The sequence below is a fragment of the Bos indicus x Bos taurus genome, chromosome 27 (assembly GCF_003369695.1).
Source record: "Bos indicus x Bos taurus breed Angus x Brahman F1 hybrid chromosome 27, Bos_hybrid_MaternalHap_v2.0, whole genome shotgun sequence".
Lineage (NCBI taxonomy): Eukaryota > Metazoa > Chordata > Mammalia > Artiodactyla > Bovidae > Bos > Bos indicus x Bos taurus.
Window position 1 is genome coordinate 15,782,233 of NC_040102.1, and position 19,055 is coordinate 15,801,287.

Below are 19,055 nucleotides of genomic sequence, written 5' to 3' on the forward strand. Positions count from 1 at the left end.
AATATGCAGGAAAGTATTATGAACTATGATCACAAAGATAAACTTGTTTCAAGTGCAAAGACATGCACAGATTGCTTATACCCTCCTTTTTTTTGTTTTTTAAATATAAAAATAATTTCAAGAAACAGTATGCTTTTCCATTTTGGCTGTTTCTAAGGAGACAGTAGGTAGACTGGGTGTTTAATTTTAAGTTATAAAGACATTACTCATCATGAATAATTCATGCCTAAAGTCTCACCCTCACTGCTTTAGTTTTCATGGCTTCGTCACCCAGGTGATTGTGTCTCTGTGTTATTCTGCCTCCACAATTACGTCTCGCTGAAGGGTACTTATTTCAGATCTTTTGCCGAGAGCCCAGCGGTCCCACACATCTGCCTTCCCACTCCCAAATCTTCTGTGTTGTTTTGTTCAGGATCTTGAGTTGGAGCATTTATGTGTGCAGGGTATATAATGCAGAGAGGTTTATAGTAAATGTAGACTATTTCACACTGATGAAAAGAATTGAAAAAAGTTGCATAGTAAAAAGAATTATCACACATTTAGAAGTGCTAAAATCTTCACAATGCAAGTGTGTTAAATGTTCAGTAACCCTAAAAGCAAAGAAGATTCACAGAGCCTTACGTTCAAGCACAGTACTTCCCTCATTATGCATGTGGCTAATATAGAAAATAAAAACCGAAGTATTTTCATGTTTATAATCCAACAGTTTTATTTATACTAAGTACGTTTTGTATCTGGAAATGAGATCAGAAAGTTTAGCTTTAGAAAAAGAGTAATTAAGAGACAGCTAGTTATTTTTCTTTTAAATATGAAAAGATATCTTTTCTATGTGTGAAGACTTGTACTTAAATTTTTCAAGTCATCTGGGAAAAAAGGACACTGGTCTTACTTTTCAGTTTTCAAAATTATGTTCATCTCATCTCAGAGCTAGAATTTCTAGAAGTCTCATTTTTTTAATTTATTTTTTTCTTGAGGGATAATTGGCTTTACAGAATTTTGTTGTTTTCTGTCAAACCTCAACATGAATCAGCCAGCCAAAGTTACACATATTCCCCTTCCTTTTGAACCTCCCTCCTGTCTCTCCCACCCCAATCCCACCCCTCTATGTTGATACAGAGCCCCTGTTTGAGTTTCCTGAGCCATACAGCAAATTCCCATTAGCTATCTATTTTACATATGGTAATGTAAGTTTCCATGTTACTCTTTCCATACATCTCACCCTTTCCTTACCTCTCCCCATGTTCATAGGTCTATTCTCTATGTCTGTTTCTCCACTGCTGCCCTGAAAATAAGTTCTTCAGTACCATTTTTCTAGATTCCATATATTTGTATTGGAATACAATATTTATCTTTCTCTTTCTAACTCACTTCGCTCTGTATAATAAGGTCTAGGTTCATCTACCTCATCAGAACTGACTCAAATGTGTTCCTTTTTATGGCTGAGTAATATCCCATTGTGTATATGTACAACTTCTTTATTCAATCGTCTGTTGATGGACATCTAGGTCGCTTCCATGTTCTAGCTATTGTAAATAGTGCTGCAATGAACAACGGGATACATGTGTCTTTTTCAATTTTGGTTTCCTCACGGTATATGTCTACGAGTGGGATTGCTGGGTCATCAGTTCAGTTCAGTCGCTCAGTCGTGTCTGACTTTTTGAGACCCCATGAATCGCAGCACGCCAGGCCTCCCTGTCCATCACCAACTCCCAGAGTTCACCCAGACCCACGTCCATTGAGTCAGTGATGTCATCCAGCCATCTCATCCTCTGTCATCCCTTTCTCCTCCTGCCCCCAATCCCTCCCAGCATCAGAGTCTCTTCCAATGAGTCAACTCTTCGCATGAGGTGGCCAAAGTACTGATCTCCTTCAGAATGGACTGTTTGGATCTCCTTGCAGTCCAAGGGACTCTTAAGAGTCTTCTCCAACACCACAGTTCAAAAGCATCAATTCTTCGGCGCTCAGCCTTCTTCACAGTCCAGCTCTCACATCCATACATGACCACAGGAAAAACCATAGCCTTGACTAGACGAACCTTTGTTGGCAAAGTAATGTCTCTGCTTTTGAATATGCTATCTAGGTTGGTCATAACTTTCCTTCCAAGGAGTAAGCATCTTTTAATTTCATGGCTGCAGTCACCATCTTCAGTGATTTTGGAGCCCCCAAAAATAAAGTCTGACACTGTTTCCACTGTTTCCCCATCTATTTCCTATGAAGTGATGGGACCGGATGCCATGATCTTCGTTTTCTGAATGTTGAGCTTTAAGCCAACTTTTTCACTCTCCACTTTCACTTTCATCAAGAGGCTTTTTAGTTCCTCTTCACTTTCTGCCATAAAGGTGGTGTCATCTGCATATCTGAGGTTATTGATATGTCTCCTGGCAATCTTGATTCCAGCTTGTGTTTCTTCCAGTCCAGCATTTCTCATGATGTACTCTGCATATAAGTTAAATAAGCAGGGTGACAATATACAGCCTTGACATACTCCTTTTCCTATTTGGAACCAGTCTGTTGTTCCATGTCCAGTTCTAACTGTTGCTTCCTGACCTGCATACAAATTTCTCAGGAGGCAGATCAGGTGGTCTGGTATTCCCATCTCTTTCAGAATTTTCCACAGTTTATTGGGTCATATGGTGGTTTTATTCCTAGGTTTTTTTTAAGGAATCTCCATACAGTCTTCCATAGTGGCTGTATCAATTTACATTCCCACCAACAGTGCAAGATCGTTCCCTTTACTCCACACCCTCTCCAGAATTTATTGTTTGTAGTCTTTTTGATGATGGTCATTCTGACCAGTGTGAGGTGATATCTCATTGTAGTTTTGATTTGCATTTCTCTAATAATGAGCAATGTTGAGCATCTTTTCATGTGTTTGTTGGCCATCTGTATGTCTTCTTTGAAGAAATGTCTGTTTAGGTCTTTTCCCCACTTTTTGATTGGGTTGTTTGTTTTTCTGCCATTGAGTTGTATGAGCTGCTTGTATATTTAGGAAATTAATCCTTTGTCAGTTGTTTCATTTGCTACTATTTTCTCCCATTCTGAGGGTTGTCTTTTCACCTTGTTCACAGTTTCCTTTGCTGTGCAAAAGCTTTTAAGTTTAATCAGGTCCCACTTGTTTTTATTTCCATTACTCTAAGAGGTGGGTCATAGAGGATTTTGCTTTTTATGTCATCAAATGTTCTGCCTATGTTTTCCTCTAAGAGTTTTATATTTCTGGTCTTACATTTAGGTCTTTAATCTATTTTGAGTTTATCTTTTTGTATGGTGTTAGGAAGTGTTCTGATTTCATTCTTTTACATGTAGCTGTCCAGTTTTCCCAGCACCATTTATTGAAGAGGCTGTCTTTGCCCCTTTGTATATTCTTGCCTCCTTTGTAAAAAATAAGGTACCCATAGGTGCATGGGTTTATTTCTGGGCTTTCTATCTTGTTCCATTGGTCTATATTTCTGTTTTTGTGTCAGTACCATACTGTCTTGATGACTGTAGTTTTGTAATATAATATGAAGTCAGGAAAGTTGATTCCTTCAGCTCCATTCTTCTTTCTCAAGACTGCTTTGGCTATTTGGGGGTTTTTGTGTTTCCATATGAATTGTGAAATTTTTTTGTCTAGTTCTGTGAAAAATGCCATTGGTAATTTGATAGGGATAGCATTGTATCTATAGATTGCATTTGGTAATATAGTCATTTTCACAATATTGATTCTTCCAACCCAGGAACATGGAATATCTCTCCACCTGTTTATGTTGTCTTTGATTTCTTTCATTAGCATCTTATAATTTTCTGTGTACAGTTCTTTTGCCTCTTTAGGTAAGTTTATTCCTAGATATTTAATTCTTTTTGTTGCAATGGTGAATGGGATTGATCTCTTAATTTCTTTTTGATTTTTCATTGTTAATATATGGAAATACAAGTGATTTCTGTGTATTGATTTTTGTATCTTGCAACTTTGCTAAATTCACTGATTAGCTCTAGTAACTTTCTGATACTATCTTCAGGGTTTTCTATGTACAGTATCATGTCATCTGCAAACAGTGAGAGCTTTACTTCTTCTTTTCTGATCTGGATTCCTTTTTATTTCTTTTTCTTCTCTGATTGCTGTAGCTAGGACCTCGAGAACAATGTTGAATAATAGTGGTGAAAGTGGACACCCTTGTCTTGTTCCTGATCTTAGGAGGAGTGCTTTCAGTTTTTTGCCATTGAGAATAATGTTTGCTGTAGGCTTATGGTCTTTACTATGTTGAGGTAGGTTCCTTCTATGCCCATTTTTTAAAGAGTTTTAATCATAAATGGGTGCTGAATTTTGTCAAAGGCTTTTCTGCATCTATTGAGATGATCATATGATTTTTATTTTTCAATTTGTTAATATGGTGTATCATATTGATTTGTTTGGTATATTGAAGAATCTTTGCATTCCTGGAATAAACCCAACTAGATCATGGAGTATGAGCTTTTTGATGTGTTGCTGATTTCTGTTTGCTAAAATTTTGTTGAGGATTTTTGCATCTATGTTCATCCGTGATATTGGCCTGTAGTTTTCTTTTTTTGTATTGTCTTTGTCTGGTTTTGGTATCAGGGTGATGGTGGCCTCATGGAATGAATTTGGAAGTGTTCCTTCCTCTGCAATTTTTTGAAAGAGTTTTAGAAGGATAAGCATTAGCTCTTCTCTAAATGTTTGATAGAATTCTCCTGTGAAGCCATCTTCACAAAAGTCCTGGGCTTTTGTTTTTTGGGAGATTTTTGATCACAGCTTCAATTTCAGAGCTTGTAATTGGGTTGTTCATAATTTCTATTTCTTCCTGGTTCAGTCTTGGAACATTGAACTTTTCTAAGAATCTGTCCATTTCTTCCAGGTTATCCATTTTATTGCCATATAGTTGTTCATAATAGTCTCTTATAATCCTTTGTATTTCTGCATTGTCTGTTGTAACCTCTCCTTTTTCATTTCTAATTCTGTCAATTTGATTCTTCTCTCTTTTTTTCTTGCTGAGTCTGGCTAAAGTTTTATCAATTTTGTTTATCTTCTCAAAGAACCAGCTTTTAGTTTTATTAATCTTTACTATTGTTTCTTTCATTTATTCTTTCTTTATTTCTGCTCCAATCTTTATGACTTCTTTCCTTTTGCTAATTTTGGGGGGTATTTTGTTCTTCTTTTCCAGTTGTTTTAGGTGTAAAGTTAGGTTGTCTACTTGATGTTTTTCTTGTTTCTTGAGGTAGGACTGTATTGCTATAAACTTCCCTCTTAGAACTGCTTTTGCTGCATCCCATAGGTTTTGAGTTGTATTTTCATTGTCATTTGTTTCTAGAAATTTTTTGACTTCCCTTTTGATTTCTTCAGGGAGCTATTGGTTATGTAGAAACGTGTTGTTTAAACTCCACGTGTTTGTGTTTCTCATAGTTTTTTTTCTTATAACGGATATCTAGTCTCATAGCATTGTGGTTAGAGAAGATTCTTGATACGATTTCAATTTTCTTAAATTTACTGAGGTTTGATTTGTGACCCACAATGTGGTCTATCCTGGAGAACAACAGTCCATGTGCACTTGAGAAGAAGGTATATTCTTCTGCATTTGGATGGAATGTCCAGAAGATATCAATGAAATCCATCTCATCCTAATGTATCACTTAAGACTTGTGTTTCTTTATTAATTTTCTGTTTTGATGATCTGCCCATTGGTGTGAGTGGGGTGTTAAAGTCTCCTACTATTATTGTGTTACTGTCAGTTTCTCCTTTTATGTCTGTTAGTGTTTGTCTTATGTATTGAGGTGCTCCTATGTTGGGTGCATAGATATTTACAATTGTTATGTCTTCCTCTTGGATTGATGCCTTGATCATTATGTAGTGTCCTTCCTTATCTCTTGTAACAATCTTTATTTTAAGGTCTATTTTGTCTGATATGAGGATTGCTACTCCAGCTTTCTTTTGCTTTCCATTTGTATGGAATATACTTTCCCATCCTCTCATTTGCAGTCTATATGTGTCTTTAAGTCTGAAGTGGGTTTCTTATAGACAGCATGTATATGGGTCTCATTTTTGTATCCATTCAACCAGCTTGTGTCTTTTGGTTGGAGCATTTAATCCATTTACATTTAAAGTAATTATTGATATATATGTTCCTATTGCCATTTTCTTAATTGGGGTTGATTTTTGTAGATCTTTTTTCTTCTCTACATCCTGTCATCCCTCAGGGCTTCACACATCTAAGGACACATTTGCTTGTCATAAAGAAGAAATGAAATTTACATGTTTTAAATCATTATTTTATAAACTGACATGCCTTGTATGAATGATCACACTACATCCGAAGAATGGCAGTGGAAACAGAGCAGATGTTACTTCTCTCATCAAAAAAAACAGTTGTAAGCTTTCTTTCGGAATTTTTTTTTAACCCCAGATTTAAGTCATGTTCAACATCTTCACCTCTAAATAGCATTTTCTTATTCATTCCCAAATTTTGAGTGGTTTTATTGTTTATATGTCTTCTGCCAGAGATGGATTCTTTAACTATTAATTCATATAATATGCATTTTTATGAACAAATGCTTTGGCCATTGTATATAGTGCATCTAAATGGCATAGTGTAATTTAATGCCAGTATCTTGAATTAGTCTATTGGAGGACAAAGTTTCTTAAGTTAGGCATGTGACATGGACCATAACAGAGCTGGAAGTCTTGCTCCTATTTAAACCTCCTCATGTGCTTACTATTAGCTTTCCCTAACCATGTGCCCATCTGATGAACAAGTTCCTAAAAAAAAAAGTGAAAAATTCCAACACAATTTGTGTTATGAAAACACCAACATTAAAAGACCACAGAATAGGGAATTCCCTGGAAGTCCAGTGGTTAAGACTCCATCTCCATGCTTCCACTGTGGAGGGTGGAAGGTTGGATCCTTGGTTGAGGAACTAAGATCCCACATGACCCTCATTGTGGCCAAATAAATAGATAAAATGTTAACCTCTTAAAAAAGAAAAAAAAAAAAAAAGGCCACAGGATAAAAATGTGCTCAGAGTCTTTAAGCTCTGAGTATTGAGAAATGGAGATTTTTACTATAGGAGTCTTTGTACACAGTTATAGTCTTTAACCACAAACTATCCTTGATATAGCTGGATAAATAAATGTTATCAAATTCTCTAAGTGTTAATTACTCCCCAACACTTTATTTTTACTTCATTCTTGACATGAAAATTCTAGAAACAAAGATCCTTAATTTCGTTTTGTTTTTCCTATCCTTTTGAACTCATTGTTCTCAAACATATTTAGTGTAATTTAAAACTCAATGTTTCTCAATGAAACTCAAATGAAAATAAAATTACGCCCACATCCCAATTAATTCTAAAGGAACCATTTAATTAGAGTTGATTGCTAAATTGGGAACTAGGTCTTATTTGTAACACATCACAGTGCAATATTTGTCTTTTAAAGTATTATTTATGTATTTAAAGTCAACTTAAATCATATGATGAATGCTTATACTTACTTGGATGTCTGAGCCTTAAAATCGTAAACAGCTTTTGCAGGCAGTTTCTGAAAAGGAAAGAAATGGTTGATGCTAACTTAAAATTTTGGATTTCCTATTAAAAAATCAGTTTCATATGAATTAAAGAGAAATGAAACTTGAAGGATTTATTAAACACATACAATGTAAATGATATATGCAATTTATAAGCAAATCAATTGGTTCTTTTTAGATAGTTAAACTATAACAGATGACCTATTCACCATAATTGTTGAATATCACATTTCATCTTAGGGACTAAGGTAAATGTCTGCCATGAAAGGGAAATAAAATGCCTGCAGAGGATTTGGTCCTACGTATAATTTTGGCTTTTCCTGGGATAACCATGGAAGGTCAATTGTTCTGTGTCCTAAGTATTGACACAGCTTCTGAACCATAATTACAGGACTGGAAAAAGTCACAAAGGAAGTCATTACTCCTTTTACCAAACACTTGTTAACATCGTAGCAAAGAAATATAGCCTAGTTATCATGGAGAGGCTAGTTAGTGGCCAAAAGCATGGGCTTGGTCATTTTGTATTGCCTGGGGAGTCCAGGAACTCTTCAGCACCCAGTAAACCAGCCGCTTATCTTTGAGTCCTGACCAGATTCGACACGAGCCCACACTCACGCTCTGGGGCCCACAGATCTGCCTGGGGTACCTGTAGCTCTTCCTCTCTGATGCCAATCATCCTCTCACCGCTATTTCCCTGAGACTCTGGTGGACTTTGGGCATCCTGGATCATTCCTGACTTTGGATCCTGGATCCATAGGCACTGGATTGTGTTAGACACTGGTAGAGAACTTTCTGGAGTGGCTGACACTCCAGGACCAGCCTTCTGTTTCTATCAAACCTTCATGGCTCCAAGATAGTACAAGCCAGACCGTCAGCCCTGGCTCAGGACCACGGACAAGAGCCAGCAGGCTGGGGGTTCCCAGGAACAGCAGGGTTTTTTTTCAGGGATCCTCCCCAACAAAAGCAGGGCAGCAAAAATTATTTCCATGGAATTTGTATTGATTTGCAGCACAGCTGATAGGACCGTCCCCTTCATCGCTGGGCCAGAAATCTCGATAGGGAAAGCTTTCTTCCTCCAAGGGGTGGCCCAGCTCAAGACTGTTTCAGACAAAGCTATTAATTTATAGGTCAGGTCAAGACTCAGAAAGTCACTCTCAAAAATGGACTACAACTGGGGGAGACGTGCTGCTCAGGTTAGAATGCCATGGCTTCAAATCCTTTGCTTGGGCTCCAGGGAAAACTAATTTCTAGTTTCTCCATCAACACTTTAATGTTTTTAATCAGGGCTCTTTACTGGTTTTAGACATAACTCTGGCTGGCAAATGCTTTCTCAAGTATATTGTTGAAAAAGACTCAGATGCCACTAAGCAGACTACCTCTTTTTCTGGAGTTCCTCTTCTTTCCCTGGGTGTGGTTCTTCCAAGATCAGTCAGTGTGGCCGAGTAACTCCTAGGGGACTCATGGTCTGTTGGAAAGGACAGGGCCAGAGTGAGTATCCACGTAATCAAAAGCATTTTTCCTGGTGGCAACTATATTCCCCTTCAAACGTGGAGAGATACCACAATGGAAAACACAGGCCTAAAACTCATAGGGAATTACAAAGATGTGATGTAAGACACAAAACAGAGCACTTTTAGAGGAAAAGTATCTAAGATTTCAGAAGTATTATAAATATAAAGGTTTAATTGTTACACTGCTGATATAATTTATGCTGCAGCATAGGTAATTCAAAGTTACAGGGATTTTTCATCTCAAAGATTTAATACTTGCTGTTCTTTTTGCCACCAGTTTATAATTACTATGATAGAGTCTATAGAAGATGAAGACGGGAGCAACCATTTATAAAAACTGGAGCATGTTATGGAACAATTTAAGGATGTAGTAATGAAAAAAAATATGATGATGGCAGAACTACATCGTGACCGTTCTCTTCTCTCTTTCTCTCTGTATTTAATGACCTATTGAATCTGAAGATGACATCTTAAGGTTTAAGGCTTAATAGACCATCATCTATTTGCTTCCTTTGTGTTCAACTATCTTATTAGAAAGTGAATATTTATCCCAAGAAACCAAAGGATAAAAATTTTCTAAACAGAAAGTGTTGTATTGGTGGCCAATGACTTATGAACTGTTGCATTGTTTTCGTTTGCCTTAAAACAAAATATACACAGTTAATTGCATTATAAAGTAAAGATGCAAGTATCTATCTTATGCTTTTATATGTGGAAATGTAAATGATATTGAATAACTGGAAAAGGTAGCTAATTTATGAAAACATTGCGTTATGACATGGCTCAATCAGTGAAAATTTCAAGTTGTTGACTTTGATTTTAAAAATGTAAATTTACTGTTTTTGAAGCATGTCATATGGTGTAAATGAAAACAAACCTAAATCCTAATAAGATAAGAAAATTTGTGCAATAGTTACTAACAGTTGGGTTATATATTCTGCACTCAAATTCTGAATTACATCAATTTGAATTTTGTTTCTGCTACCTACTCATTGTGTGAATTTGGTCAGATTTCTTGTCCTCTTTGTGTATTAATTTCCTCATCTGTAAAACAGGGCTTACAATAATATCTATCATCTAGGTTTATGCCGTGTTATGTAGAAAATGTGTATAAAGCACTTTGGAATGTCTGGTGCATAAAAAATTCTGTGAACAATCCAAGTTTAAGCCTGGAAAATTCATTCCAGCTTCTTAAAATTTACACAGTAAACAAATGCACTTTAAGCATTACTGAAAAGGATTGAATAAAAATATCAAAACATCCTGTGTTTTCCAGTAATGTATACCTGAAAAAATGTCCTCCGTATTTGTCCTTGTGTTCCACTTTAAGGAATCAATGAAAATGAAGTTGAGAGTCACTTTTATCCTAAATAACCTAATTCAAATGTCAGTACAGGATTGTTTTAGCAGAAATAGAAAATAAATTAAATAATGGAGAGGAAGAGAAAATGAATACATGACTGATGGAAATATGACTTTTACATATACAGCTTAAAGATATATTCACAAAAATTTTATCAGTTGTATCTTTTAAAAGAAGAAAGTTATTAAACAAGTTCTATTTATTCTCTTAATTGCCCATCAATTACTACATTACATATTTTGGTTTTGCTTCCTGAGTGTGCTAATTTTTTATCTTCTATATAGAATGTAAGCAAATTATATATTGGGCGAGTGACTAGAAATTTAATAGAATCAAGGAAAAGATGTTAAACTAGTGATTTTGATTCATTTTACACAATGAAAAAAGAGTTAATGCAAAGTTGTCAGTTTCTTAAGGATACTGATATTCAATTATGATTTGTCTTGAAATTCTTATAAACTGGTAAAATAAGTTTAATTTGTCATTTCTATGTAACAGTTATCTCAACCCCAACATCAAGCTGCAAAACTGTTTATCCCTTTTGATTCTGAATGAGTAAATTTTTGTGATCACTTTAAGCCACACATCAAGTCCAAATATCCCATGAAGAAATGAGAACTATTCAGTAAGATGTTTTTACAACAAGCATTTGCTTCCCAACACATAATGAACCCAGGTGGTCACCACTCAAGAATGATGAGACGTAGGGATGAAGCATGAGAGAACTGGAGGGTGTGTATGTGAACCACAAGGGAAAGGAAAGGAAAGTCGGTCCACCTTGGAGATGCAGTGCGCTGGCGTGGTCTTGGTGGTGGTAGCTGTTGTTGGTGTCGTCTGGGAAGGAGGCACTGTGAGGCATTCTCCCACAATCGTTCTGGTACAACGGACAATGAATAGCACCTTCTTGAGGCAGTGGGTGAAAAGGCTGGTGCGTGGGGCTCCTTTTTAGGGCTTTGAGCGATGAATTCCTTTCAGGAATATCTGGCAGCAGTTCACTGATAAGACGGTGCAATATACTGTTGTCTGGCAAACTTCCCCTTCTCTTTTCAGCCTTAATTTGGTCGCAAATGTCTTTAAGGGCAGAGTCCAGAGCCTCAAACACAGACGTCTTACATTTCGCCTTTTCCATCTGTTTTTTGGGAGTTGAACTTTTTTTCCTCCGGAAAGGCACGGGACTGACTAGAAACGCCAGTTTAGAAAGGCCAGGGTCCATTTCTTGTCTTCTGGGCTCATCAGCGTTTTCGTGTTTAGCTCTTTCGTGTTTTAACATCGTGGTAAATCGAGTGTAGGAGGCAGGGCATCTGCCTTTGCAGGAGCTGATGAGGTGCCGGTGATGCTGGTGGTGATGGTGGTGGTGGTGGTGGCTGGATCCATAAAAACTTTCAGAGGATGTGAAAGAAAAGTGATCAAAATCACTCTCGCTGCAAAAGGATGATCCTTCAATGTGAATGTAATCACTGTGGTCAGACACAACTCCGTCCTGGTCGCTATCAGAAAACTCCACGTGGGTTCTCGGTTGGTCGTCACTGGTGACTTCAATGTGGATGGGCACCAGGGCTTTAGACTTGTAGCTTCGCGGTATCTGAGAAGGGTGTCTACCTTGATTCTCTTCCTCCAGCAAAGACTCAATGGAAAACCGCCTTTGGGGACACAAACCATTCTGTTGCGGCTCTAGGGTTAGAGGAGATAACATTTCATCTCCCAAATTTGGCATGGACTTTGACTTCTGAATCAACTTTTCAAATTCAGAAATGCGGGTGGGGACCATGTCCCTGGGCACCTCCTCCGTGGAGGACTGGCTCCATCCATGGAGCAGCCCTTTGTGTTGCTGTTCCTTCTCATACTGCATTATTCTCGACTTGACGGAGCAGATGACTTCAGAGTTCATCAGATCCTTGCGGTTGATGCGGTGCATTTTCTTGTACATCTTTAGGAAGCCCGGGGCGTCGTGGGCCGACCTGTGTCGGAGCCTTGATCTGCCGTTACTGCGGCCCTCTTGGATGTAGGGGGAAGCCCACGTCACGGGGCAGCTCTCCTTGGGGTCCTCCTCGCATAACAGAGAACCCATACTTTCCGACTTGGTTTTCGGGTCAGGCAAGCTGTCGCAGTCATCATTTAAAAGGTCGTCGCAACTACGGGATTTGATTTTGGGGGAGACGGTTTCTTCAGTGCTGCTCCAGACCTCTGCATTTTGCCGGGCCATCTGCCAGCCGTTTTTGAAAGTAATGGCTCTCTGCGAGTCTTGTGGGACATCTAGATGCTGTCTGTAAGTGTTACAGTAATCTAACTCATGGGAGGGGTGGCCATTGAGCCCTGAGAAACTGCAAAGGGATGGACACGTTTGGCTATCGTCCCCACCTTTTAGTCCAAGGCAGCGTGGTGGAAAAGAGACATTGGAGAAGTTAAAAGGCTCGTAAAGAGGACAGCATGTCAGTTAGCATCAGATAGCACAGCAAAGAGAAAGCAGTTAGTGGGGTTCAACCCAGACACTGAATGTCATACGTGTAGCTTCAACTTAGAGAAAAAAGTCTAATTCTAAAGCAATAAGCATAGCTTTGCAGACAATAGTTAACCAAACCATATATGAAAAGTAACTGGTATTGCTAAATATATTTATTTCCATTGCATACTTCATCCATCTTTATGCAAATATGGTATGTCAAAAATCTAATAGTACCTCGTAAGCCAATAGCATGACCTGGTAGTGGTTTAAAGGTTTTGTAATTAATACCAAAAATATTATAGATTTAATCATCTTAATAGGATCAGAATTTGAGTCTTATTTGATTTATAATAATACGGACATAAAGAATAACTTACACATTTACGTTTAATTGATACTCCAATAATGATATCAAAGAATTTTTCATGGGCATTATATAGAAAAAGCTATAAGACAGAATATTTTCCAGAATTTCAAAATTAAGTTCAGTTGCTGTGAACTACTACTGCTAATATTTTTCTAAGAAATAAACCAACTAGCACCTTTTTAAACAAATGAATTTACCTCTTTGATTTCTCTACCTTCTACCTCTTATTAGGCAGGTTCCCATAAGGATAACTGGATGTATTATAAAACTTTGATCAGAGGTGAATGCATTTGCTTTTTTCCAGGAAAGGTCTTTTTAAAAAATCATTTGCAATATAATAATGTAGAGCTAACCCTGATGGAAATAGTACTTATGGAAATAGTCTTTTCTTTTGTGTTGCTGAGCTAATTAATGAATGACAGACAACATTAAATCTAACGGGACATGTTCTTAAAAATAAGCCTAGTGGAAGAAAATATCTCTGTTGACAGCTCCTGCCTTCCCCAAATTCTTCAAAAGTACATAAACACATTAAGTAGCTAAGTAGTATTTGGGAAGGGAAGTTAACAGCCCCCAGGATAAAAGCAAAGATCTAAAGTAATCAGAAAGAATCCTTTTAACTTTTTGGAGGGATCCAAGCATAGTAAGTCAATGGCATTTCATGACCTATTGGTTTCTTTAGGATATTTGTTTGTATAAATGAGTAGAATCTGGTAAGAGTGCTTCTGATAATTTGAGGAATGGTATATTGAAAGGGACTTCCTCCCTCTGAATGCTGGAATCTGGATCTTCCAGCAAGTACAGCTTTACTAGGCCATGGACAAGAGCTAGCACCTCCTGCCTATCCAGAGCGCAGTCATCAGAACCAAAAATCCTTTCTCACAAACCAGCTAACTCCTAGCTTTACTTTTATGTGGCAGCACTTTCAGTGCCTGCCTTTGGTATGTGTAGCTGAATCTCTGCTACTGTATGGAAACTTCATTTACAGCTCACTTTCTTCCACACTTCAAATTGCTTCTCTCTTCTGTTTCAACCCCAGAGGGCTGGAAAAGACCTTGGGTCCCAAAATCGTAGGTACCTATGGATGCTGGTTCAATCCTAGGTTTCTGTTTTGGGACTATTCTTGTTACAGCTGCAGTAATATGTAAGTAAACAGAGATTTGAAGTAGTGACTGCTCCCTTTCAACACAACTCACTAAACTTCCAGAGAGGAGACAGGCCATATAGAAAAATGGCTTGTTGATAAACAAACTCCACAATAATGGACTGTTGTGAATTGAACACCATGTTACATACGGAACATGGATATTCTACTGTATGTATGAATACTGACTAAAATATAAACCAAGTGATTAAAGAAACAATTTTCATAGGTTAGACAAACTTTTGTCTAGAATTAAATAATTTAAAAAAAAACCAACCCAATTTATGTTTTAGGCAACAATGCTCTCTGTTGCTACTACTAATTTCTATTCTATAACTCTGATTAATTTTACTAGTTGTAGTAACATTAGAAAATTTTGACAGTATGCAAATGTTTGTAAATGTAATCTTTTAATAGCCTGACCATACATTTTTTGATACTTTAAATTTGTTCCAAATAACACACATGATATATTTGGAGACAAGAAAAGTATTAACAGATGAGAGTCAGAGTCCTTTAAGCCATTCAGAAGGTTCATCATCCTGACTTAGTCTGTGTATAGGAAAGCTATTGTTTTGAAACTATATTTTATTAAAATACTAACCCTAACCATCTCTGGGTGGTCATCATTGGACCAGCTCTCCCAAGGTTAAAACTTGAACTAGTAAATTATTTACACGCCATTTATTGCCACTCACCTTTTGCTCTTGACGGAGAAGAAGGAGAAGAACTAATGAAGGATTTTGTCAGGGTGGTGCTTGATCCTGGGAGGTCTGCTCGGCCTGGGCTAGTGCTCCTTGCACTCGGGTCCCCCAGGCCCCTGGGCTGTCCTACCGCAGGCTCGCTCCTCCGCCTTTTCCTAAAGTCGCTGGCCATGCTTGCAGAACTGCAAGAAGGAATTGGCTTCAGTTTGGCTGGTGTTGCAGGGATTCAAATGTGAACCAGAAAGATAGTGGAAGGTGCTAGAGGTGGCCACAGAATGACTCTCACCCTTCATCCCCCAAACTGCATTTTTTGGAATTCATTACTTAATATAAAAAACTATTTATTTACAGTCACCTCTTTGAAAATTAACAGGCTCATCTGCAAAGAGTGACAGATTCATTTCTTCCTTTACTATTTGGATATCTTTTCTTTTTCTTTTTTTATTTTGTTTGATTGCTGTGGTTAGGACTTCCTAGACTTTATTTTTCAGAACAGTTTCATGTTTATAGAAAAATTGATTGGAAAGTACAGAGAGTTCCCATGTACTCCCTTTCTCTTGCACACGGTTTCGCCTGTTATTATCATCTTTGTTAGTGTGGTACATTTCTTGCAGTTGATGAATCATATCAGTATATTATTATTCAATGTAATTAAAGCCCATAGTTTATATTAGGGTCCATGTTTTCTGTTGAACATCCTATGGGTTTGACGAATGTATGACGACATATACACATACATACATCCCTCATATAAAGTATCATATATTGTATCATATAAAGTAGTGTCATTACCATAAAAATCCCCTGGGCTCACCCCCTTCATCCCTGCCTCCCGATGACACCTGGTGGCCACTGATCTTTTTATTGTTTCTAGTTTTCCCTTTTCCAGAATGTCATGTAGTTGGAATCAAGAGTATACAATGTTTTCAGATTAGCTTCTTTCGTTTAGCAGTGTGCTCTTAAGTACGTCCATGTCCTTTCATTGCTGGATAGCTCATTTCTTCATATCATTGAATAATATTCCATTATATGAATGTGCCATTGTTTATCCATTCTCCTATTGAAGGACACCTTGGTCGCTTCTGCATTTTGGCAATTATGAATAAAGCTACTGTAAAATCCATGTACAGGTTTTTGTATGAACATAAGTTTATAATCACCATTTAAAGTAAAAATTCTCCTATTAGAGTAGTATTTTGTTACTGACAATTCAGTGCCATGACTTGTACCATACATTTTTTCTCTATATAGAGGAGTTGCACCAACATGAATATATCCAGAGGAGGGATGCCGAAATGGAAGAGATGACTGGAAAGAAGGAGGAAATCTGATAAGACCAATTTCTCTTACTTCAAGCTTTCCATAAGGTTTTTCCTAATCATCGTAGCTTTAAAAATCTTACACTGCAATTCCAACATTTAATTAATGAATAACCAATAATCTGGTCATCAAATAAACTATTTAGAGTCCTTTCACTTAGTTGTATTAAAAGATGCTGATAGCCTGTAAGGGCAGATTTTTTTTTTTATCATGGTTCTGAGTACAGCATTGTTTAAGACAAACATTAATGAACGAATATGTACATCACATAGCATGCTGTCTGTCAAATCATTAGATACAATTCCACCACCACCAGCAGCAACAGTATAACAGGTCCTATGACCAAAGTATGCTATTTACTGACATTATTGTCTTATACAGCATGCATGCACAGTAACCTATGAGGTATTTCAATAAATGGAACCTACAGACTATGCACGTATAGAGGTGGAGCCAGACCTTGGAATTTGTCTGCATTCTTCCAAAGAGGATGCCCATCTTCTATTATTATCCTGTCAGGGTCTGTGTGTCTTTATTGAAGTTAGATTAGAACTCTAAAATTCAAATATTCTAGGTACATACATAATTGCACAAGACATAAAAGGAGGGGTTTGGTGAGCTCTTTTCTTAGTGACCTTAATGCTGTTAAATGGCATGCGTGAAACCAATGTACAAAGGATCCAGTTTACCACGTTTTTCATTTATGTTGATAGAAATTTGCAGAAGGGCAAATTATTGTTGAATATTTGTTGCTGATGATATGATATGGCTGGGAGTCTGCATTTTTCAGTATTGTCACTGAATTGTGTCTGAAGTTCTGTAGTACTTTAAGGTAAGGGTGATGTTGAAGGCCTACAAACAGAACTTGCCTTGGTAGTCTCTTAGCACAGTTAGGACCTACAGGTAATTTGGGTTCAGTTATACTTTGAACTGTGGTGTTGGAGAAGACTCTTGAGAGTCCCTTGGACTGCAAGGAGATCCAACCAGTCCACTCTGAAGGAGATCAGCCCTGGGATTTCTTTGGAAGGAATGATGCTAAAGCTGAAACTCCAGTACTTTGGCCACCTCATGTGAAGAGTTGACTCATTGGAAAAGACTCTGATGCTGGGAGGGATTGGGGGCAGGAGGAGAAGGGGACGACAGAGGATGGAATGGCTGGATGGCATCACCGACTCGATGGACGTGAGTTTGAGTGAACTCCGGGAGATGGTGATGGACAGGGAGGCCTGGTGTGCTGCGATTCATGGGGTCGCAGAGAGTCGGACACGACTGAGTGACTGAACTGAACTGATACTTTGTCCCTTGCTGACTGTGTAAACCTGGCATGCTATGAAGCCTAAGTTTCCATTTACTAGAGATAAAATGTAGATAATAGTACTTAATTCATAATTAAGGCTTGAGTATATTTTATGTACTTAGAATGCCTGGTATATGGTAAGTTCTCATTTATCAGTTGTAACAGTATTTCTAGGCCTTCCCTGGTGGCTCAGTGGTAAAGAACATGCCTGACAATGCAGTAGACACAGGAGATGTGGGTTCGATCTTTGGGTTGGAAAGATCCCCTGGAGAAGGAAATGGCAACTTGCTGCAGTATTCTTGCCTGGGAAATCCCATGGACAAAGGATCCTGGTAGGCTACAGTCCATGGAGTTGCACACAACGACTCCATGGTATTTTGAAATGTGTGGTCAGAGTATAATGAACAAATATATGCAGGACATAATTTATAAAATTGTTTATCATTTACTACAGTTTTAAAAAATGTATCCTCATCATATCATCTAACAGTATGGAAAATTAGATGTTTATAATCCTTATCTAAGGAGAAGACAACTGAGTATGGAGGAGACAGGAAAGGCAAGAGTTTCTCGGCCTGTAAAGTGACCTAGAATTATTTCACTTAAACTTTATACATTCTTGAATATTTCCTCATATAAAATGATGCAGAAACAAGTTAAAACAATTTCATGAATTATGGTGCTTAAAATAAAGGATAAAAAATTTATCATTACTATTTCACTGAAAAAGAAACTACTGGCATAAAATATTTTGGTTGCATAATGTAAGGAGATTTAAAAAATTTTTCATTTGGAGAATAACTGCTCTACAATGTTATGTTGGTTTCTGCTGTACAACAATGTGAATCAGCTCCAAGTACACACATATGTCCTCCCTTTTGAGCCTCCCTCCCCACCTCACCGCCTGTAAAGAGATTCTTACCTAGTGGGTCTTTCCAGGCTTCTGTCTATAGAGGATTGATACAATGAGGCCTGTTAAGACAGAAGGGTAGTTAACATGAAAATTTTTACCTTGGCAAAATTTTGTGTATCCCTGGACATTAAGTTAGGTATTCTAAAAAGAATATTGTCAAAATTGACATTAAAAATACCAATTATGGGCATTAAATTGTTTTCCCAAAAAGAAGTCATGAAGCCTAATTTCTACTTTCCTCTTATCTACTTTTTCATCTGATATACAATTTGAGGGGAGTTGGTTCCAGGAGCTCCCCAAGGATACCAAAAATCTGAAGATCTCAAGTCCCTTATGTTCAATGGTGTACTATTTGCATATAACTTACCCACATATTTTGTATACTTTAAATCATCTCTAGATTACTTATAATACCTAATGCAATGTAAATGCTATAGAAATAGCTGCTAGCATGGCAAATTCAAGTTTTGCTTTTTGGATAT

General features: G+C 37.4%; 1 protein-coding gene across 43 annotated transcripts in view; it reads right to left on the reverse strand.

Moving 5' to 3' along the window:
* SORBS2 (sorbin and SH3 domain containing 2) overlaps positions 1 to 19,055 on the reverse strand; it is a 326,123-nt gene that overhangs the window by 28,227 nt on the left and 278,841 nt on the right. For 30 of the 43 annotated variants that reach the window (XM_027529620.1, XM_027529616.1, XM_027529623.1 and 27 more), the window contains 5 exons: positions 18,583 to 18,632; positions 15,038 to 15,225; positions 11,163 to 12,743; positions 8,888 to 8,976; positions 7,479 to 7,525 (listed from right to left, as the gene is read on the reverse strand). In XM_027529620.1, the coding sequence (XP_027385421.1) occupies positions 7,479 to 7,525; positions 8,888 to 8,976; positions 11,163 to 12,743; positions 15,038 to 15,225; positions 18,583 to 18,632 (1,955 nt within the window). The remainder of the gene's footprint in view (positions 1 to 7,478; positions 7,526 to 8,887; positions 8,977 to 11,162; positions 12,744 to 15,037; positions 15,226 to 18,582; positions 18,633 to 19,055) is intronic. The other 13 variants (XM_027529650.1, XM_027529649.1, XM_027529658.1 and 10 more) reach the window with 1 other exon arrangement.